The 24,310-nt window shown below is 31.1% G+C and overlaps 3 protein-coding genes across 3 annotated transcripts; 1 reads left to right on the top strand and 2 right to left on the bottom strand.

Annotated features, from left to right (window-relative positions):
• Positions 1-16: 16 nt before the first annotated feature.
• LOC110726609 (protein SENESCENCE-ASSOCIATED GENE 21, mitochondrial-like) lies at positions 17-1,319 on the top strand. Its single transcript, XM_021906084.1, has 2 exons — positions 17-396; positions 890-1,319. Exons 1-2 carry the CDS (start codon positions 347-349, stop codon positions 1,143-1,145), a joined length of 306 nt encoding a protein of 101 aa, XP_021761776.1. The 5' UTR covers positions 17-346; the 3' UTR covers positions 1,146-1,319.
• Positions 1,320-4,471: 3,152 nt separating this feature from the next.
• LOC110726710 (translation initiation factor eIF-2B subunit alpha-like) lies at positions 4,472-8,204 on the bottom strand. Its single transcript, XM_021906185.1, has 5 exons — positions 7,479-8,204; positions 6,559-6,711; positions 6,330-6,471; positions 5,269-5,510; positions 4,472-4,808 (listed from the first exon to the last, which is right to left on the bottom strand). The coding sequence occupies exons 1-5, from the start codon at positions 7,923-7,925 to the stop codon at positions 4,602-4,604; spliced, it is 1,191 nt and encodes a 396-aa protein (XP_021761877.1). The 5' UTR covers positions 7,926-8,204; the 3' UTR covers positions 4,472-4,601.
• Positions 8,205-9,793: 1,589 nt separating this feature from the next.
• On the bottom strand, positions 9,794-11,097 carry LOC110726711 (protein LURP-one-related 11-like). Its single transcript, XM_021906186.1, has 3 exons — positions 10,720-11,097; positions 10,375-10,605; positions 9,794-10,249 (listed from the first exon to the last, which is right to left on the bottom strand). Exons 1-3 carry the CDS (start codon positions 10,999-11,001, stop codon positions 10,115-10,117), a joined length of 648 nt encoding a protein of 215 aa, XP_021761878.1. The 5' UTR covers positions 11,002-11,097; the 3' UTR covers positions 9,794-10,114.
• Positions 11,098-24,310: the final 13,213 nt, after the last annotated feature.

The following is a 24,310-nucleotide window of genomic DNA, read 5'->3' as shown; positions in this document are numbered from 1 at the left end:
CAACAATTAACGAATACTTAATTTTATCCAATCCGATCAAGTCTAATTTACATTTAAAAAAAAAAAAAAAAAAAAAAAAAAAAAAAAAAAAAAAACCTAGGTGTATCAAATTTAATTTTGTTGAAAAGCAGAAACATTGACAAGTTGTTGTTGTAGTCCTTGTGGGGAATAAGTAGATGTTAACTTGTTACAAACAAGGTTTCCAAAAAGAACAAATACTTGTATTAAGATTTTAATAAATATGTGTACCTCAAACCCTTTGAACATCAACTTTACACACGTAAAACTCTAGAATTTGTTTAATCGATCATCCTCTCTTCCTCGCGTCGTCAAAGTTCAACCAAATATGATGGGTTGGCTTTCAGTCATCATGCGGAACAACTTTTTCTTTTTCAGGTGAGTATTACTCACGATTGTATGTTATTTTATGTACTCTCATCTCATTATATAGACAATGTAATTTGAATTATGATTATGATAATGTCACTACGATTGGTTTTATTGGTAATATCATAATGTTTAGATGAAAAAAATAAATAGAGATTGAACATTAATATATATTCCTCATGGTAACTTAGCGGCCAAGTCAATTAAATTAAAATTGACCCCTCAAGATTATTTCCGAATCATCATATATGATATGGGTATGTACTATAGTCAATTAATTAAATTAAATTTTGTTTCAAAATATAAAAAAATAAATTAAATTAAATTTGTGTGGCGTAGTTTTTAGATGGTTTATCAAAGCTGAATTGATTTATTTTGGAAAATAATCCGTTTTAGTCCTATCAGATTGGATTAGGTCAAATTAATAAATTAGGTATAAATCGAGCTACTACCTTTGTTAATTACGTATAATAATTTTTGTGTTTGTGTGTTAATTATGCAGTAGACGGACATATGCATCAGCTGCAAGCGATGGTATAAGGATTATAGCAAGTAATGGTCCTGCCTTGAAGAACAAGGCATCTGATGCAAGTGATCAGAAAGTAACTGGAAATAATTTTCCGATGACAAACAAACAGTTAAGAGAAGTATTTTGGATGAAAGATCCTACGACTGGATTCTGGATGCCGGAGAACCATTTCGACGAAGTTGATGTGGCGGAGCTAAGACGGAAACTCCTTTACAATAAACAAGGATAGATCATAGTTAGTTGTACTTTGATTTAACAGAGTATGGGAAATTTCATCTTAGCAGATTAAGAAGAATAAGAGGAAATGAGCAAAATGTGAGGAATCAAATAAAAATTGCACTTCTAGGCAACTTTGTACTTGAAAAGTTGAAAACATAATAATCATGATTATACATGCTTTAATTTCTTTTCATAAAGCATAATTGTCAATATTATACTAAAATTCACAGCCTTGACTTGAACTCAAGACCAACAAATCTTAATTTATTAATTGTGTTTTTTTATCCAACAAAATTATAGTTAACTTAGATAAGTTAATTTGTGTTTTATTATACTATTTGTTGTCATTATGTAATGATTAAGTTTGATAATTAAAAAATGTTTATAGCAAGACTTAAACTCAAAACCAACAAGTCTTACTATCTAAACAGTTGAATTTGATTAGCAAATTAAACAAGTACAGACTAGCAATATGGGGCATCGCTCAGGCTACACACTAGTTATGTATTAAAATGAGAAACTTATTTTTGGCGTCTAGGTTTTTTGTTTTTTTACTTTGTTTTTGGGGTCTGGGTTAGAAATTCCAGTGAGTTAACCTTAGTTTAACTCACTGTTAACCTTAGATAAAAAAGTGAGACTCTTGTAAAAAAGTTAGAACCCTTATCTAATAAATTTATATCCTTAATGCATTTAATTATAGAAATAATAACTAATAAATTTTATACAAAGGTTCAAAATTAATAATAAAAGTTAATACAATGTGGAATAGATATAAGGATATATCACTTTTTCAAATTAATTTGGTTGTCTAAATTACTTTGAATAATTTAAACGCTTTTTTTTGAAAAAATAATTAATTTGAAAAAAAACACTTTTTTTTATAGGTGAAAAAAATTATCTCATTTATTTCAAACAATAAAATAATTTAGTAATACTTCGTAAGATTTAGTAATTTATGAAATAAATATTTTTCATAAAAAAAATTCATATTATAATTATTTACAAAATAATTTTTAATTTTTTGCTGAATCTGAATTCTCTAAAATAAGGGTGCGATAAAATCTCCAAAAAAAATTGACAATAAGGGCCTAGTCACTTCAGCTTAATTTCAGTTTAGTTTAGTTCAGTTCAGCTCCAATCCGTTCAGTTCAGTTCAATTCAATTCAATTCAGTTTAATTCAGTTCACCTCCTAATTTCCTTCTCTCATAAAATATTCATTTCAGGTCAGTTCAGTTTAATTCAATTAGTAAATGAGAACAAGCCCTAATACGATATGTAAATTATGCATATTTTTTTATTTAAATTTAAGTTTAATAAATAAGATTCATATTTTATTAAATTGTTTAAAATCTTAGTTATATTAAGAGATTTTAATTTTAATTTTAATTTTAATTTTAATTTAATTCTTAGTATTATTATCAATTTTACACTTTTAATTGTGAAAATTTGTCTTAAAAAATTGTGAAATATAACAAAATTTATTAATTCCCTTCTTATTACATATTTATTGAAATAAAACATGATATATTATTAAAGAACAAATTAGCTAATTATGTATTTTGCTTACACTACCCAAAAAAAAAAAAAAAAAAAAAAAAAAAAAAAAAAAAAAAAAACGAAGTTAAATTATTATCATTAATTAAAAAGTAGGAAAAATTGTCAAGAATAAAATGACTTTTCAGCGGTCTTCTAAATATAAAATGACCTTTTGTTTATTCCAAAATAAAATGACCTTTGAGATAAATCTACTCAAAATACAACAAAAAACCGATAACTTGTTAGCCACTTGAACGGCTCCCAACCACTTGAACCGCCCACTTTTCTTGAAATAACCCCAAAACCACCCCAAACCTTGCCGCAACCCCCGACACCACCCCAAACCCACCAGCAGCTCCAAATACCACCCTCAAACCTACCAGCAGCCTCCTATACCACCTTTTAACCATCCAATTCCCTTTGAATCAACGCGAAACTACCCAAAACCCTTCTCACCCACCAAAAACACCCTAACAAACAAACCCACAAACCAATCCGCCTCTAACCCACTGGCAACCCATTCAACAACTCCATTGGTTACTCTTATGAAAAGTTGAGGTTACTCATACATATAAATAAAGATTACTCTTATAAACTGATGTGGCCACACTGAGTGGCTAGCCACAAACAAAACATACCCATAATAATTTTTGTGTTCGTGTGTTAATTATGCAGTAGACATACTCACATACATATATATAATATAGCTAGTAATGGTCCTGTATTGAATAACAAGGCATCCGATGTAAGTGAGAAAGTAAATGAAATTAATTTTCCAATGAAAAACAAACAATTAAGAGAAGTATTTTGGATGAAAGATCCTATGACTGGATTCTGGATGCCGGAGAACCACTTCGACGAAGTTGATGTGGCGGAGCTAAGACAGAAACTCCTTTACAATAAACAAGGATAGATCATAGTTATGCTTAGGATCTCAGTTAGTTCGTGATATCGTGACTGCGGGACAATTCTCACTATTTAACAATATTTGTGTGTTTGGATTTGTTTTAACTTGGTAAATTTTACATTTACATCAAGAGTACTTGTTGATTTTAATACTATGAAGTAATTCTTTCTTTCTTTCTTTCTTTATTTTTTTTTTTTTTTTGACAGGTAGTAATATTTACCTTTAAAACTTTATTTCTTTGGTATAATTTATGTCATGTTTTGAAAATTAATACGGAGTATCAAAAATAGAATTATTGATTTGCCTCAATTTATGTCCAAACTTGAACAGGCCGGCCTAATCTGGGACTAGGAACAACAGGTTAAAGGTCACAACAGGCCAACAGCCCTCGCTCATGCATAATCTTCTAGAATAATACACATTACTCAAGTAATGTTGGTTAGCTCAAGGAAAAGAGGCTAGATAAGAGTTTGGCATATACAAAAACAAGAAGTCAAATACACAAAAAGAGAAACACACAAATACATAAACCCTCTTTGTAATTCTCCGCCACATACAATCGTGTATTCATTTATATTAATTATCTTGTCAGTTCTCAATTCAATTTATATATACTTCTCAATCAAACACATTTTCGCTTCCATTGCACACCCACCAACTCTAACAAGAAATTTTAGTATACAAAACTGTGAAGTAAAACTTGCCCCAATGACCAAAATTGAAAATTTAGACTGCTTCTAATTATTGCGGAAGGTGATTAATACTTTTGATCCCCAGAGGATACATAGTCACGACTCACAACTCATGAATGTTTCATACACAAATGTTGACATTGTTTTTTGATGATTAATGAGAGCAGTAACAATGTTTGTAATATATAACAACAATATCATTGATGACCAAAAAATTTCAACCAAAAATTTCAAAACTCAAACCCCTATGTGGGATTTTATCATTACAATAAGAGTAATACGTCGCTGATACATTGGTAGCCCATCAATCAAAATCCAATCTAGGCACAACTACAGGTAAAGCTGAATAAGCTCATCGCTGACTACAGATGGTGTCAAAACACCAAGATCTGTAAATAGAAGAGTCAGATATTGCGGAGGTGTATAGTCACGGGCAGATTTTTCGATCTCAACCTTTGATGGAACAGGCACACCAAAGTCAATAGGGCGGAGGGCAGGAGCCATGTCTTTTTGATCCAGAGGATAGAGACGGGCAAACTGCAAAGGCAGGAACAAGACAGTTGGAAGCCAAAAAAAAAAAAAAAAAAAAAAAAAAAAATCATACATCAAAAAACATAAAAAAGAAAATCGATACCTCTTTTTTTTTAAAAAAATAATCATAGAAAATGTTTATCCAAACCCATACAGACCTTTTGACCGTGATTTTTAGCCTAAATTACTCGATCAATAATGGTACTCCGAATAGGCAAATATCCCATTACCTTGTCATACAGCTATACTCATATTTAAAAGCTCAGTATATATGAACTATGAAGTACTTTGTAATAGGCTAACATAGAAAAGATTTGCTTATTTATTTAAGATACTACTAGTAAGTCAGGCACTTTTAAAGAGTTAAACTGTGATTAACACATACAGAAGAACATCTCATAATTCTTACACCCCTTGCCTAAACACCGTCAGAGCACAAGTTACAGAGATGTTGAGAGAAACATACCTTATAACTTTCAGCAGCAACATAAACTGGTTTGTTCAAGCTGTGAGCAACCAATGCAATCTGATAGGTTCCCATCATGTTAATTATGCCACCACTTTCAACCACTCCATCGGCCCCAACAAAAACCATATCAACCTCATCCATAGAATATGCAACTGCTGAGTCAATTAGGAGTTTCACCGGAACATCAAGCTTGGCCATTTCATTTGAAAAACGTAATCCAGTCCTGTCGGGCCTTCCCTCTGTAATTTTAACACAATGGAAGTTAAAAAATATAAACAAAAGAAAGCAAAATTAAGCAAACAAAGGAAGGCCACTAACAAAAAATGCAATAATATGTACACATATATAAACAAAGTACATAGAATCTACTTTTAGTAAGAGAAGAAGTTACTTTGGTATAAACCCCTTCATATAAGTTCCCAATATAATCAAAACGGAGACCACAGAACAAATAAATCCTAGAAAACATATTCCTTAGAAATTTTCCACTGACAATTTGCACATTCATACATCCCAACACTCCCAAGTACTCTAACCTCAGGTCAGAATTAAAATTAATACTGAAGCCTCTCTAAATTACTGCCACTAGCGTGAACTCATGAGTAATATATGACAGATTTAGCTATCAGAGGTGGACAAATCTTATTCTTTAAGTTAGGCAGAAAAATGAAAAACCTAAATAACACTTCGCATAAAATTGCCACACATTAGTATTAGCACACATTGGCATGAGGATCTGAAACAGTTCTACAATACCATAACTGATGCGGGGTCAAAAAAATTTCAACAAAGGTGCAACTTATAAACACAAAAATTTGAATAGCCACAAGGCAATTGAGAACTAATTCACATTTGGCTCTGTTATTGGATGAAGAAATTGTTCAAAGACTTGAGTCATAACAACCCTATAATTCAAAATTCAACTTATATAAGTTTGTTTGGCCATTATTTACACTTCAGCAGTTCAGCTTGTGCACTTGTTTGAGAACAGAGAGTAGATCCTGCTCAAGGCAACGAAAAGTTAAATCTAAAGGACAGTAACATGATAAGAAGAAAACCTGTGCAAAAAACACGAAAGGACTTTTTATTTTGCGCTGCTGTCTTCAACACCTCGAAGACAACTCGAGAGAAACCGTGAACCAATATGGTGCATCCATCAAATATGAAATCTTGGCTAAGCATTGAGATGATTCTACGTGCCTGCAACAATGAACTCAATTGTATTGTTCTAGTTTCTCCACCTCATGACCTTAAAATATTCTTTAATTCATTGACAGCTATACTCACCTTGTAAGATATCTCCCCAAACTTCTCTGCACGCTCGATTAAGCGAGACCTAGCGGAATTAAAGTCTTCATACTCTAAGGCAGAAGTTCTGGTTACATATCGCATAAACAGATCACAAGCAGCAGTTAAGGAGATGGACGTTGCATCCCATGACTGAAAGATTATGATGGCAAATGGATTGAATTAGAAGACATGGAGAAGGGGGTGGCAAACTCAAATCCTATTTCAGTTAACAAGGCACCGGAAAGTAACAACTAAAACAAACAAGGCTACACCTAGCTCAACAATAGTATCCATTAGGTACTATTTAAGCCATTACAAGGTTCTCAAGCAACTCCACATCACATAAAACAGAAAACAAGCAATCACTTCAAACATCTGCATTTGATCAATTTTATAAGAAAATCAAGTTGTTCCAACATAGTACTATGTAATGCACTGATGCTAGATACAAAACCTGTACATAAGCCTACATTCACTTCATGTTCAAATAACCGCGAAAATACAATGTTTCACACAACATGTAGCAGAACCAACTTAAATTGTCAATTATACAAGTCACAATAAATCAAAAACATCCATTAACAGGGTCCCCATTCCTCAACAAATTCTAAAGCTAATACAATCATTTGAAACATATAATTCGCTTCGCCCTGCATTCCCTATCTCTCATTACTCAGAACTTAAATAGTAAGTAAATGTTGAAAGGCATCCCTTTATTAATCAACAAAATCACCCATGAATCCAAAACTATCAATTGAACAAAAAGGCAGGGAGTACATGATGATCATCAAAGAGAATTCAACCCCAAATTTCTTAAACCCAAATAAATTACTTACAACACTAAATTCAGCTCAAAATTCCAAAAAAAAAAAAATTAAATAAAAAAAAAAATGACAAAACCAAATGAAAAAAATTACCTTAAGAGAATCAGAAGCTTTCTTAAGCTCAATCTCAAGTTCCATCATAGTAGTAGCATTACTCGACCTAATCACAGAAGCCAAAGCCCTAATTGCCGCAACAGCCTCAGCCAAATCAGGCTGTTTTCGCCAACTATTAAACTCCTCAATCACACTTCCCCCCTTCTCAACCCCACAACCATCCTCCACCTCCGCCGCCGTAACCTCGCCGGAAACTCCGCCGGCAACGGCTGCCTGAGCTTGCGCCAACCAATCGCTCGTAACAACCGCATGATGAGCCGCCCTTGTTTGATAATACGCCGAAATATTAGGGTTAGGGTTTAGGACGGAAGTTTCCGACATTGAAGGAGGTGGTGGTGGATTCAAAACGTCGTCGTTTTGTTGTTGAAGTAATAATTTTTCTTGTGCTTGGTTATCAAGGATGAAGGAAGGAGATCTATACCACATTTATTCACTTTTTTTTTTACTATTTTGTTTTTTTTTTTTGTTTTTTCTTTTTTGCATAAATTTTGATTTGTTTTGATTAAATTGAAATATTAATGAGAATAAATTCGAAATTCGTCGGAATAATTGAATTTTCCGGGGCCGGAATTTCGGATTCGACGGAGTGAAGAAATAAAAATAATGAAAATGGAGAAAATTGATAAAAATTGCAGATTCTGGAAATATGAAAAGAAAAAAATGGATAATTTGCCACGTAAGATTGGGCTTTAGGTTCTGTATGTTTGGGCCAGCTGTTCTTAAAGAGCCCACTTTACTCCGTTTATTTTGTATACTCTTTACACCGGTTTAACAATTGCACTATTCATACAATAACCAATATAAGAATTTTATGCATAATAATAATTAAAAAAAAAAAAACATAGATTTGGTGTATATTTGTTGAAATCTTTTTAATTTATAACTTCAATAATTACCAAAGCGGAAAGAGGGTGTTACTTTGAACATATAATAGTCCGGTTGATAATCGGGTAGAAAATATTCAAAATAATATAGACTATAATTTCGAGCCAATATTATCCTTACTAATGAAATGTAATAGAGAGTAGCTTTAGAGGGACAAGTTATTAGAACAAATAGTATTTTTTTCCTTATCACTTGAAACTTGTCATGGGATTAGGAGGGAAATTAATTATGTCCGTGACAAGTTGGACATGTAATTTTCAAGGAGTGGTAACACCATATTTAGCCACTTGCAATGGTAGATTGTAGTGTTGGAAAAGAAGGAGACATGAGAAAAAATTGTGTTATCAATTGGGCATTTGGGCTGTAAGATTAATACTCCGGGTAATATAATACGTACACATATTTTTCCAATTGTATATTTATATTGCACTAATTGGTATTTGAGCCATAACTTCACTTGCTAATTGCAATATAGACTTGTTAATTATTGTTATATAGAAGTAAGTCTTCTACCCCCTTATACTTGGTATTTACTAAAGGCAAAAAAACTATTTCAAATTGAGCCTACCTTTGGCAAGTCATGGTCATTCAATGACAAATGACAAGCTACCTTATCAATGTCATGTGGTAAGAGTAAAACAGAATAGTCAGGATAAGAATTACGGCTTTAAAATTTCTTTTTTGGGTCATGGCACAAAATCCCTGACCGTACAACTAACCGAAGAGACCTTCTTGTAGCCTTCAAAAGGGGCAAACATATCTTCAAAAGCCAAGGCCATCTAATGACCTAAAACTAAACTACAACTAATATACAAACAAATCAAAACTAACTTTCTTTTGTTTAGGTTTTATTATATCCAAAGCTACCATATCAGCATTACTATAAACATAGTGTAAAAAGCAAATACCTCATTAGCTTTAATAGTACTAAGGAATGAGAATAATAATCTCTCTTTGGCCTTTGAGACATTCTTTTTTGTGGACCCAATTACAATACGATTGAAGTATTGAACCCACGCATCCTTATCCCAAATTAAACAAACAAATAAATCTAAAGTAATGAGCATGTACTTCAAAGAATAAGGATAATCAAATTTGTACGTTGAAAAATTTTCATTCTTTTTGTTAGGATTATTCAAATTCTTGGCAAGGTAGTAATGTTATCATAGGAGAAATTGATGTAAACTTTTAGATGATAATATATTTATAATGATAATCTTTAATTTATATCTATTATTGTTTGTAATTTTTCAACTTGTAACGTAAAGCAATGTTATTGCTAGATCATCAACAATCTAGTATGCAAGAAGAAAAAGAATGATCCCATCATGAAGCCGTGTTTCTTGAAATCATTGCTCGTTGCACAAAAACAAAAACAAAAACGGCCAATGGAAACGAAAACAAAAACGGAAATTCAAAGAGACAACAAACATTGATTGAAACCAAAATTAGGAGTGTATATACATGATAATATAACGTACATGAACAATAGTCATATGCAATTATGCAAATCATGGAAGTCGGATAAAAACCATGCCATTTACATCTCAGTATCTTTTTTGACAGCATCGAGTTGTAAACAACTGTCCAAGATAGAAAAAAAGAAAAGAAAAAAAAAAGAGAGAGAGAGAGAATATCTACAATCGGATCATAATCCCAAAACCCCAAAAAAAACATTGGGTACTCGATCTATGCTTTTATCCTTAAGTACAAAAGAGAAAAAAAAGTCTTCACATTCTACAGTGAATTAGATTATATGCAACCATTAATCCCATAATTAGAGAATGGTCGATATTAGGCTCGATCACTAGTGTCAATACATCGCTTCCCAAAACTACACCTCCCGTTGATTGTTTTCTTTTCATCTGCATAATATTAACAACAAAATATAAGATGATTGTATAATATAATATGTAACGAAATTTAATTTTATGATGAAATAATTAAATTAGATGAATGTATGAAAAATTATATTGATGTTAAGTCTTACCTCAGCAATGAGACCTCCCAATCTATTTACAATTTTGCATGATGTTAAGTCGTTTTTGCTCTTCTCAATCTTGAATGCGGGTGATTTTTTATCATGATACAAATTCACCACCACCTCATTTCCCAAGGGCATTTTAGGAATTTTCCAACTCTTTCTCACTTGAAACCACCATGATTCTCCCTTTGTTTTCTCATTCTTATATCCTTCCCAACGTGCCAATAGTCTAAATTTCTGCATCACACACAAAAACAATATTAGTAAACTAGCGATATCATATATGAAATTACTAAAATACCCTTTTTTTTATTTTTACCGAAATAACATTTGTTTTGTTCTTTTATTTACCTTTCTTAGGATTGTAAGGAGAACACGGCCTTGAGAATCCATGAGGAAGACTTGATTACAACCTTTAGAAGAATAATTATCAACCCTATATACAACTTCACCATTCGAGTCGAAAACGGTACAACCTTTACCTCCAAGAATGAGCGATTTCATCCAAATGGTGAAGATCTCTCCTTCTCCCGAAGAGGAGAGCGATAGATCATCCGGTTGCGAGGTTGATAGATCCGAAACCGGAGTTGCTAATGGTGCCGCGAGTTGATGGGGATGAATTTTTATTGACATATTCTTTGTTTTTAAGATAAAAGTTTAATGTATGTATTATTGTTAAGTTTTAACAAGTAGATGAAGAGTTAGAGATAATTGGTGTGTTTATTCCTAGTTGTGGTGAGGGCATTTTATATAAGTGTTAAAAGTTTTAAGCAACCTAATTATGCGCAAGTCAAATCATTAGTTTAAGATATCTAGTTTTTAATGGTGGAGTTAATGGCATTTTGTGTTTGAGATTTAGTTAAAAAAAAGGGTCGTTGGTAAGTAGTAGTGCATGAGGAGGGTAAAAGTATGAAACCATATTATAAAATTATAATATAAAGTTTGTGCATGATTAATTATATTATATATTTGACTGCTTCTGGTTTACAAAATTTTATAGGTCACACTCATGAAAGCAACTTCCTTTGAATTTCATTGTATAAAGAAGACTCATGGGGGTCGTACGTTTTGGCAATTAAGAAGGAATTAAGCGTATTACACTTGAATCATTTACGACCAAGTAATTAGGATTTGAATAATATTGTTAATTAGAGTATAAATCATTGATTTTTTTCTTCATCTTAATTTTTTGGTTATTTTATTATGTATTTTCACCCTTATTAGCTGTTATTGTTTCTTAATCTTAGGTCCTAATTTTTCTTCTATCTTAAGATTCTCATCCTTGTATCATTTCCCAACTCAAAATTCAAGGCGTGGAGTTGTCATTTTTATTTTGGTATTTTATTATTTTATAGTAGATCTGTTTTTGATATATTTTTGCATTAATTATCTAAATATTATATATGATCCGAATACCCTTTAAAATTATATTTACCTCGCTCATCTGTCTCTAACTAAAAGTCTCATTTGTCACTATATTATTGTCTATAAGTAACATTCTTAAAAGTCTTGCTTTTCATCAGGGTGAAGAATTGAGGATCATCATCCAATTTAAAAACAAAGTATTAGAACCTCCCTAAATTAATTTAATCTTATCAGCAAAACCTCTCGATCTAAATTCTCACTTTTAAAACCATACGATTTTTAACAACAATATCCTTTGTTCCTTTTTTTTCAAATATCGTGGCATCGTACGTAGAAAAAAAAAAAGAAGAAGAGATTTTTATATATTTAAAAACGAAGGAAGTATTATAGTTAAAAGCCAGATCGTACATGATAATTTCTCAAGAAATGTAGTTGATGTCGATCAACATATCTTGTGTTTACTTAGTATGGACTATGGAGTATTACATTTATCAATAATCAGTTAGGGAAATTATATAAAGATCACTAAAAAATGAATTATATATTAACAAGTACATGTACATGCTGACATAATATTAAGGGTATTTTATTTTAAAATTAGAAAGGAATATTTTCTTAAGATAGAGTGGATTAATATAATTAAGCATCAAATCTTTTATACGTAGTACATCAGATGCAGGTCTGATACACCCACACTCATCAAATTGCAGATGTTTCATTTAGTAATGTACTTCGTATCTTCGTTGGATCTAAAAAATATATGAAATCATTCGTTACTACGCCTTGTAAAAATCAATTTTGCTTGTAGAAATAGACACATAGATCGGATAGATGTATTAAAGAATTGTACTCGTAAAATTTCAATGGTAAGATCGATCTTTCTAAAACATAGAAGAATATCTATTTTTTTGAAAAAATAGAAGAATATTTTTAATTTCTAATAAATCAAAAAAATCACGGTTAAGTGAGGTATAAAAAAAAGAAAAAAAAAAGATTAAATTGCATGGAAAAACAAACTAATTGAACATATATTAGAGCTAAATTAGATATTGCATTAACTAAAATATATGAAATTACAATGTACTTGGTAAATTTGTTTAATAGATGGTCATGTATGGCAGTATGTGGCACATAAATTTCAAATTACAATGAGAATAAAGATGAAACACGTTATTTTAACAGCAAATTAACAAATATAAGTAGTTAAATTAGTTGAGATTGTTTTCATTTCATCTAATTTGATAACATCTAGTATAAAGTTCGAAATTTTATATAGTCAAATATAAAATAAATAATTAATAAATTTTATATTTCAACTACTAGTACTTGTACATTGTATTTTCTCGATTATACTAATTGGAAGATCTCGCCAATAAGCAACAATTTATTTACCGACATAACACCAAAATTAAGTTCCACATGCATGAATCATTCTAGTTAGCCGTGTACGCGCGGCTAAGGTTGTGTTTTGTTTACTTGGAATAATGTGAGATTGGGTAAAACTCTTGAATTGAAGTATATTCAACAAATCAATATTTATAAAGGTTATAATGTATAACAATTTTAATGTTTTGGACAGACAAAAAAAATACTATTATTTACACAAATATAATATTATTTTCTATATCTATGAGGAGAATAATCAATGAATATTCTCTATCAATCAAGTCTAAGATAGACTATTTTGACCTTTTGATTTTATTGAATGTTAGAGTGTAATTGTCAACTAAAATATACAGTATTAAATTTCTCAAACATAGTAAAGAGAACAAAACAAATAATTTAAGCACACGTGAGGTCAACGTGTGACCCGGCCCGACATGGGTGTGCACCACAAGGGACACACATTGGCCTCACGTGACACAAGTGTACAACTTATGCGTAGTGCTGAACGCTCCGATCCAACAGAACCACCATATCATGTTATGTGCTCTTGGCCGGCGTATAGCTAGCTAGCATATCATCTGCCATCAAATATTACCTGGCTCAACATAAAGGCCAGTTATTGAAAACAGCTTAATACACCCCTTAGATTGGTCTTGCATTAAGCTTAATCTACCCCTTAAATATCTAGGAGGTCTAGTTCAAACCTAATATGGCTGCCGCCCAAAGCTTAATTTCAAGCATTAATATATATTGTTTAGGTCTTCTAATTAATTATTTAGGTCCTCTAATTTGGCTTTTTGTAGCCAGCCAATAAGCATCTACACGGTTGTAGAATCTAACCCTCACCCCCAAAATAGGCATCATGCCAACACAACAAAATTTGTCCACCAACTAACGAAAAGTATACAAGTAACAAAATTAACAAAATTCTAATTGTGTGGTCAAGAATGTGTCATCAAGATTAACAAAATGGTAACACTAATTATATAATCATCTATTAATAATTAAACAAATACTAATTATCATCATTAGCATATATATAGGTGGTTCTTGTTTTACACTGTGGTGTATTACATGTAAGCATCCATGCATTTATGTTATTTTATATACTATGAGTAATTAATAAGGGTAGCTAGCCAAGTAGATTTTTATAGCTTTGCTAAAATAATTATTTTTATTTCATGGTTTTAATTCCACTTTCTTTATTGTTTGAAAGCTACGTCCCATTTTTGACTTCTTGTTAATAACCAATTAAAAATTAGTATAAGATAATCATGAATTAGAGATTATATATAATATAAGCAAAGGCGGTCGAATTTGCTTAATTAATACACTAGGGTCTTAATCTTATCAAACTTAGTGACTCCATGTACTTATACAACGTATTATTATATTAATATCTTTGGTAATCCACTATTACATTGTGGAAATCAAGTCACCCAAGAGCCATGTATATGGAAATCGATGATGTAGTAATAAAATAATTTGTGATAGGAGCTTTGTTCAGAGGTTTACTTCTGTTCCAATAGCATTGTTTTGTATATAGCTACTAGCTAGTACCATGATTTTTGGAAGATTACGTACTTAATATCCAAGCTAAGCTATGCTGATTAGTATTTCATTCCAAGATGATATGGACTAATCAAGCTAAGCTAGCTCTTTTGTATGAAATTACTTATTGATATGATATATATATACACGTTTCGAGTGCTAAATATATTGTAGAAAACACTTCTTTTCGACTAGAATTAGTTGTCACATTGTCTTAACTTTACATAATTAGATTAAGTATATGACGTGAGTACACGATTTTATTTTACTCGAGAATGATAGATTCAAAATTACAAAAGTAGATGATATTATGATAACACCACTATTTTAAAAGACATATGTTTAATTTGCTTTGTTATATTACTTGGTTATTACTACCTTGGTGGATTAAAATTGACAAAAAGATTAGATAATCATTGTTAACTACGAACATAAAAAGTAGTTTAAGGCAGAGTATTCAAAATACTAGCTATTGTAGTAAATAGTACCCATGAAGCTAGCTGTGTGAGTAGATGTTATATGTCAACTACTCATGGTAATTTTTAGAGATAGTTGTTAACATAGATGTATGGTGAATGTGTTCATCATATACTAACAATATACTTCGTATATATAGATATATTGAAATAGTAATATACAAGCTAAGGTAATGTATGTAGTTTCAACAACCACTACTCCAATTAGCTTTTGTAAAACACTACTTCAAAACTTAAATAGTATCATCCATCTCTACTTTGCCACACACTAATATTATTAGCTACGGAGTAATATACTAAAACTTAAATTATTTCAAAATCTGTTGCCAATTAAATATGTCGTAAAAGATGAGGTGTGGCGAAATGACCTTACATAGACCTAATTAGGGTCCGATCTCTTCAGCTTATTTTCAGTTTAGTTCAGCTCCAATCAGTTCAGTTCCTAATTTCTTTCTCTCATTTAAAAACAGTTTAGTTCAGTTCAGTTTAATTCAGCTCAGTCAGTAAATCAGAACAGACCCTTAGTATTAGAATATTGGATATGACTACAATGTCTACAAGTAGTAATAGTGTCGGTAAGGTTGGCTATATTGCCTCTATGTTACTTCATAAGCCTGAATGCCTGATTACACGATTGGAATATATATTATTCGAACAATAATTTATGTTTAATTAGCAAGGTGTAATATTCACCTACTACTACTAATAGAGGAAATCATTCTATTAATAACTAGAAACGTTTCTACTTGTAACAAAGAAATCCGTACTACTTTATATTAACAGAAAATTGCCCTTGCTGACCATATTATACATTCCAAAATTATATCCACAAATAATTCAAGTATGTCAAAACTATAATCCACCATGAATGAAACCAAAAACATTATATATCATAGTAGAATGAGAATATGATGAATTGGAAGAGCACCTTAGCTTAAATTGTAACTAAATTAGACATAAAAATAAAGATTAACATAAGAATTAATTATAAAAAGATACTATAGCATTATCTATCTTTAAATTAATTTAGTTTGGATAAGAGGAGACTTTAATTAAGAAATAGCTAAGGAATCCATTCATGCACTAAACTAAGCATGGCCAAACTATAACTTTAACTTGTAATCAATCAATCTTCTAGCAAATTCGATAATACAAGTATTTAATGTTTAATCTCCAAAGTAGATGCATGCTAGTTAAGTTGACAAGCATGGTCAATACACGTGCAATACTATTAGTGACACTATGACAGGTAGTGTTTCTCTTGATCTAAGATGATAATTAAGGGCACTAATTAAACAATTAGTATGACATATCTTGGGGTTGTTCAATTGATTTTTAAAGAACATAGGGTGCGTGGATAGATGTATTCATAAGAGTGGACATAGAATCCACTTTTAAAGGCTTATTATATATACATTAATACATGGAAGCTAGCAATCAAATATATATGCATCGGATGTGGTAATTGAACTCTCACATAAACTTTTAAAATTAATCCGAAATATACTCATGTAAGACGGTGGTAGTTATTTCAATAACAATCTATCTGAAACTCGACCTTTATGATTTTTTTTTTTTTTTTTTTTTTTTTATATTAAAATAATCATATTAAAACTAAATAGTAAAACAGTGGTGGCAACATCGGTTGCGAGGATGTAGGCTTGGTTTAAGCTCCCGGTCTATTTGATCTATCTTGTGGACATTGCACAAACCTTTTGAAATTCTTGTTGGCTTGCTTGATTTTCGAGATGGATGTCCATATTAGTTGTATATCAACCTTGTTCTCTTCCCTTAATATTTCGAGTATAATTAATTCCTAAATCTTATATTCACGTTTAATTCTCTTAACAATTCAGAGTACGTATTAACTAAGAAACAATAATTAATCCTTGGAGCTGAGTTTTATTAGTGTATACACTAATTATCAACTGAAACTTGTGGAAGAAACAAGTAGCTACTAAACTAAACAAAATCTACGTTCAAGAAGTACAATAACATTATCATTCTAACTACTTTACTACTTGCTTTATTTGGATAAGAGATCAAGTAGGAGTAATTAATAACAATTGCGATTAATTAACATTGGCTAAGCACAACAAAATGACCTAACATTTGAATTTTGTAACAATTTTTGAGCTACTTTTTAGTCTTCAAAGAACATGGTTAAGACTTAATAAGATATTAATGAGATGTGAGCATTATTACCTTTTCTAATGATGTCTAAACCATATACGAGACAAAAAAATTGTGTGACGATGCGTGCAACCGGTGTTAATTACTCGGACTAAAAATAATAAGCAAAGTGGTGCATGTATGTATATATATATATATATGTACTATTTTACTAATTAAAATGAAACTTTCTACGTATGTACGTCATGTTTTTGGCTAACTATATACCTCTATCGATGTGTAAAGGGCAATACGTAATATAATTCCTTGAAATACTATCTCGTCTATATGCCTTTGCTTCCTCATATTATACGTAAAGGGCAAACTTACTTCCTAATTTCCTACATATTAATAAAGTAGTAATAATTGAATTATTTTTGTTAACTTCTCACCCGTTTATGAATGAGTGCAACGCCAATAAATTACATTCAAACTCTTATATACATGAATGTATCAGTAGTTTTTCAATGAAAAATAATATGTGGTTGTAAACTGTACGCCACCTGATAAGATTATTTTGTTTTGAATTGAAATTGATACTACTGATGTGATGATAATATATTGGATTGAGTACGGGGAGATTTTAGATATTTGTGGGCGTTAATGTTTAGTATATTTTAGAAGGAAATAATATACTAAAATTTAATTAAATGAATCTTGCTACGTCACAATTTTGATGAAATTTCAACGATTTGTGATAGTCTTGTATGCCCTTGATCATATTAGAGCCTGCAAACTTCAATCTTGTATATTTATTTTAAATTTTTTCAGTTGCTTGACTTTTGCCCCTGCCTTCCCAATGGACAAATATGGCCATTAAATATCTCTTATTTTACATAAATAAAAATTATAATAAATTGATCAATATTGAGACGATTTTAACAAAATCTCATTTAATTTGAATATATTGTTTTATGTTTAAAAAATATTGTGGTCAATTAGAATGTGTGTAGTAGTGTCATAAAGTGAATAAACTTAAAGGAAAAAAAAAGGGGGAGGGAGTGCTTCATATTATTTTTATAGCAATGTCTAATTTGTGGTAATGGTTGCACATCCAAATGTTCATTTTAATTATAATATTGTTTTTTATTTGAAGAGTAATAGTATTGATATTGAACTAAAAGAAAATAAAGAAAATAGTATGGTTAATATACAAGTATAAGTAAGCAAAGAAGTATGACTTTAATAATTATATTCGATGCACTATTGCCCCTTATATGTTTGTCCAAAATATTCTTCACCTAAAATAGTAGTAAACACAAAACCTTCCCAACCAATAGTTGTAAACCCAAAGCCTTCTCAACCAATCAAAACACACATTTATTCTTCCTTATGTTCAACTAATTTTGACTTAATAGCGACAAGATGAGTTTTATTACCTTTATTTTATAGCGACAAGATGAGTTTTATTACCTTTACTTCATATAAGTTACAACATGTTCGTGGAATATCTGTATATCTCAATGAGGAAAAAAAAAAACAGATAAAATTGAATTCTGTATATCTCAATTAAAAGAAAAGCTAGCAATATGTATAATATAAGTTCAAGCAAACAAAAATAATTGATAAGGAGTGGACATTGACATAAATTAGTGATATTTTTTTAAAAAAATATTCTATTGTTATAAAATTATGAAGTACAAACTAGAGAAAAGATACATGTAGTACAACAGTACAACTCCTTTAAAGGGTTCAAAACTCATCATTCTCCATTGTGATTAAAAAAAATATAATGATAAAAAATCCTTTAAAGGAGTTCAAAACCAAATGTTAAACCTGTAAGGGTCTATTCTTTTTAGCTTAATTTCAGTTCAGTTCAGCTCAACTCCAATCAATTCAGTCCCTAATTTATTTTTCATAAACAATTTATTTCAGCTCCAATCAGTTTGGTTCAATTCAGTAAATCAAAACAGGCCCAAAAATCTCCCGTTGTCTCCACTCTTCAAAACTACAAATTCTTACATAGACCCTGGTCCACCTATCCTATGTGGTCCAGGCATTAAAGACACTCTTCTCTTAATTAAACACAACTTCACCTTGTTCTTCAAATCCCGCCATCTTAATTTTTTTTTCCATCTTTATAAGATCACTCTTCCCTATTTAATCTGATTTTTTACTTCTTTTTGGATCATAATTTAGATCCACAATATTGTCTAGATCAAAGAAATCATCAACATTATCTCTTCTTTTTCTTTTTTTCTCCTTAATTTCACTCTTCTGAACTTCCTCTATCTTCTTCTTAACATTTTCTTGCTTCTTCTGAACTTTCTTCTTTTGAGACTCTTTCTTAGCCTTCTTTTGAGCTTCCTTTTTAGCTTGATTTTCAGTCTCCTTTTGACTTTCCTTTTTAGCTTGATTCTCAGCCTCCTCTTGAGCTTGATTCTCAGCTTCTTGGATTGGTGTTGGGTGGTGGATTTGGGTTGAAGTTTAGATTGGTTGCTGTAATAAAACAAATGCTTCTTGGATTAAAAAATAACAATATCAAAATTTGAACAGGAATCACAAATTATATGAAATAAAATCATAAAACATTTGAACAGTAATAACAAATTATATGAACTAAAACCACAAAATATTTGAACATTGATCACAAATTATATGAACTAGAACCACAATATATTTGAACAGTAATCACGAATTACATGAACTAAAAACACAAAACATTTGAACTTATAAAATAAATGCTTCTTAGTTTAAAAAATAACAATATCAATTTTTGAAAAGTAATCACGAAATATATGAACTAAAACCTCAAAATATTTGAACGATAATCACAGATTATATGTACTAAAACCACAAATCATTTGAACAGCAATTACGAATTATATGAACTAAAAACACGAAATATTTGAGCCTATGATTTACTTGGTTTCTCCATTTTCTGAATGTTACCTGTCTATCCTTTTTAAAATCTTTGGATCAACAATTGGACTTTGTTATATCCAATTTCTTCTTCCTTTTGTTTCGGATTTGAGAAATTGTCCTGTTCAAATAACTCAGGGTTTCAATTCATCATTTAATTTCAAATTTCAACAATTATATAGGGTTTTAATTTACTTACAATTGATCTTCATCACTATCAGAAGAATTTGGGTCCCTAAAAAAATGTGAAAATTGTTCAAAAATTATACCCAATTTACAAAAACTACGAATGAAATTTTAACAAATTATAACAACTACGAACGAGTAATTGCAAATTCAAAGAAATTTAAACAAAGTATAAGTTCAGAAATTTTATTTATCTTTCTGCATTGTTTTCTTGCTTTTCATCCATGGCTATGCTTGAATTTTCAGAGGAGAGCGAAACGAGAATTTTTCGTAATGTTTGTGTTGATGGCTATAAGTTCAGAATTTATTATGTCAGAGTGTTGTTGGAGTGGAAAGAAAGAAAGGAGAGGTTGGGCTGCTTTATTTGTAATGTGTTTGTGATGATGGATTGTGGTATTTGGGCTAGTGGTCCACCTATTTTAGATGGACCAGGGTCTACCACAGACCTATTGCTCCAAAACGCTCATTGCCAAACAGATTATAGTCCTATAGCGGTTTCGTAGGGTCATGCAGTAAAGGCCCAATAAAATAATGGCCCAATATAATAAAGGCCCATAACATGAGCTGAATAACGAAAAGCCCATTTTTCTGGAGTTGTCATCCATCTACGAGTAGCAATCAATCAAAAACCCTAAATTACACAAAAATTCTCACTGATTAAAACCCTACTCCTTCATTTGGGGAAAAGTCATGTTTGAAATGAAATTGGTCAGTTTTGAATTCGCAATTATCTCCAAATTGCTATTTTCAATTGTTGAATTCCAACTGTTATACATGATCGTTTGTTTTTAATTGCTATCTATAATCGTTAATCTATGATTGCTGTTTAATTTTTTTGCATTTTGATTTTTCTGGAAATTGGGGGTTGTTTTTTTTGATTTAAATTGTAAAATAATTAGATTAGCAGCTGGCCGAGCTAATTGGCTTAAGAACTGCCAAAATTAGTAAGTTATACAGCTGCTTAAATTGAAATTTGGAGCATAAACCAGCTCTTGCTTGTGATAGTTTCAACTTGACAAGATTGATGTTGCTCTATATTTTTTTTTCATTAGAATGATTAATTCAACCCTTTTTTTTAGGGAAAAAAAAAAAATTGAACTGAAAATTCCAGTTTAGAATTTCTGATGAATGTTTTTAATCTGGGTTTGATGATAAACAGAGAGGGTTATATGATTTTGAGCTTGAAAACCCAAAATACAATTTTTGATGGACTACATTAGTGCTCGAAAACCTGAGTTTGATCTGTTGATGTTATTGAGTTGGACATGTTCATGTTTGCATGATTTGTATTTCAGCTGCAAGTATTTTAAAAAGATTGTTCTTGTTTTCTCTGTTGAAACATGAATGTAGCATTGTAGTGATAATGTGATAGGGAGGGAAGGGGAGACAGGGAGAGATTGCAGTGCTCGTATCGTTGTTTGTTTGGTGTTTAGCTTTGAAGTTTGATTATGATGTTGTTTTATGTGATATTGTTATACTGAGCTGCTGAGCTGAAAATGTGTTCTGCTTATGTGAGATTGCAGTACCCGACTGCTCGTAGTTCTGAAGTTTTACTATGGTTTAGCTTTATGTATATGTGCTATTATGAACTGCTGATTATGTTATTTGCATTTTCCACTTTGATGATTAAGGTCGAAATTTATTGGAATTAAGAGGTTTCTGATCTACAATATGTGCAATTACCTGTCAAAGATGTGAAAAGAATTCATATTTAGGCAGATACTTTGTGATTGCAAGTGCAACGATGCATACGAATGGTCTCTCTTATTGTTCCTTATGTGTTAGTCTTGTTAGAGGCATTAGGCCAATGCCTATGCCCAATAGTGATGATGACGAAGTGTGAATCTCATAATTCCGCTGCACTATGTTTGACTGTTTCAATTCTCTTACGTTCTCGTCTTAAAGCTCCTTGATTTGCAGTTTCAACACATGAACAATGGATATGTAAAGATAAATCTTTGTACCTCAGTTTACTGGGTTATAGTCACACCAAGATGTAAACAAGGCTGTTGCATTTTTTGACCCCTTGCCAGGTTGCTTGCTAAATATGTGTTTTGCTTATGCGAGATTGCTGTGCTTGACTGCCCTTAGTGAGTTAGTTCTGGTGTTTAATTCTGAAGCTATACTATGGGGTTGTTTGAAGGAGTTATGTTCTATATTTCTATTTGCTGTTGAAGGATTAAGGTTGCAAAATGGAATCAAGATATTTCTGATCTGGAATACATGAATACCTTCTGAACTCTGTCAGAGATGTGAAAGGAGCCCAAACTTAGGCAGATAAGTACAGTATTAAGTAGCTACTCTGTGATTGCGAGTGCAACGAATGTGTATATAATACATATGTCCTGTCCTTAGGTGTTAGTCTTGTTAGAGGCAATAACAATGGTAAGAATGGCGAACTGTGAGTCCCATAGCTACACTGGACAATTTTGTGCTCTTTCAATTCCTTCATGTATAGATTTGAGTCTGTTATTGTTGTGTTCAAAGTCTTGTTACCTAAGTTTACTAAGGTTCAATCCTCACACCAAAATGTAAATAATGTGGATGCATTTTATGACCCCTTGCCAGGCTGCATCTTTTTCTAGGCATCTCCTTTGATTTATCAATGCTCTTGTGATGACTCTTCCAAAGCTTTGAATATGCAGAACATTATAACTACCTTGTAGTACTCTGATGAGTCCGAAATCAGCTTTCGTGATTTACTGATGTAGAAATCATATTTTGTGTGATTTACTGATGTAGATACTGCTAGTCTAGCTTCAATTAAATTAGAGTCAGTTAATTTAATATTTCTTGTAGCAAATAGGAGGGATGATTAGATATTCTTCTAACATAAAACATAATGTTCTTGCATGTGGTTAATAGCTGAATCTAGATCTAAGTCTTTTGTTTATGTTTTATCTGGTTTATGATTGGCTGGCTGTTGCATTAGAAGATGACAGGAACCCATATAGATGATCGGATATTCACATGCATTTTAATGATTTATTGATGCTTTTATTTAGTTCTCTCTCTTTCCCTTTGGATTATACCATAAACCTCTTAATTTTTTAGACTTATAGTATGTGGTTTTTATATTAACCATAACTCTTATGGCTTCTATTGAATATATAGATAGAATCTATTGATGCATTCCGAAGATGGGATCGGTTTTGAGGAACACGACCGAATACGCTATGGCCCTATAGCAATGAGATGTGATTTGATATCTAATAGCGATTTGTACTACTTGACTTGACGGACAAATTGTATTAGCTGACTTGACTACTGGGTTGTTTCAACTATTGTCCATTGACTTTGATTTATACTACTAGAAGAGATGTTAGCAGGCTTCCTGCTGTCTTTTTTGTAGTCAAAGATTATATGGTTAGTAGTTAATGAATTTGATATCGAATACTAGTATTACACTTTTCACAAGATCTAATTCTCGTGCCTTTTACAGCATCTAGTTATCATACTGTCTAGAAGAAGATTATGAGATTAAAATATAGGAGGAATTGTAAATAGTGTGTTTATTTATAATTTATTCGCTATTTTCTTAATAGCTTAATTGTATTTTGACATACAATATAAACTCAGGGAAATTATTCTAGGTTGGCAACAATTAATCTATGTATAGTATGGTAGTTCTGAAAAATGATGTACTAGTACACTCATAAATCGTTTTCCACCTTTACCTCAAACATTTGTGTCTATTATTCTTCTCCTTTTCAAGATAGATCTAAGCATTTATCCCCTAACCTTTGTCTATTAAGCTTCAGTTATTTGACACAGTGTGTAGTTTGGCAAATGGAAACAAGTCTAAGCCAACTTGATATATGTTGATGCTCTCTACAAATTCGTTTCATATTGAAATAAACATTGCTGGACAACACAAAATTCTAGCCCTCACCTCACTCTACTCTCTCTCAAATTGTCTAATTTGCTAATCTGGATCAAAATAA

Source organism: Chenopodium quinoa, unplaced genomic scaffold, assembly GCF_001683475.1.
Source record: "Chenopodium quinoa cultivar QQ74 unplaced genomic scaffold, ASM168347v1, whole genome shotgun sequence".
Taxonomy (NCBI): Eukaryota; Viridiplantae; Streptophyta; class Magnoliopsida; order Caryophyllales; family Amaranthaceae; genus Chenopodium; species Chenopodium quinoa.
This window is presented reverse-complemented; position numbering and strand designations above follow the sequence as displayed.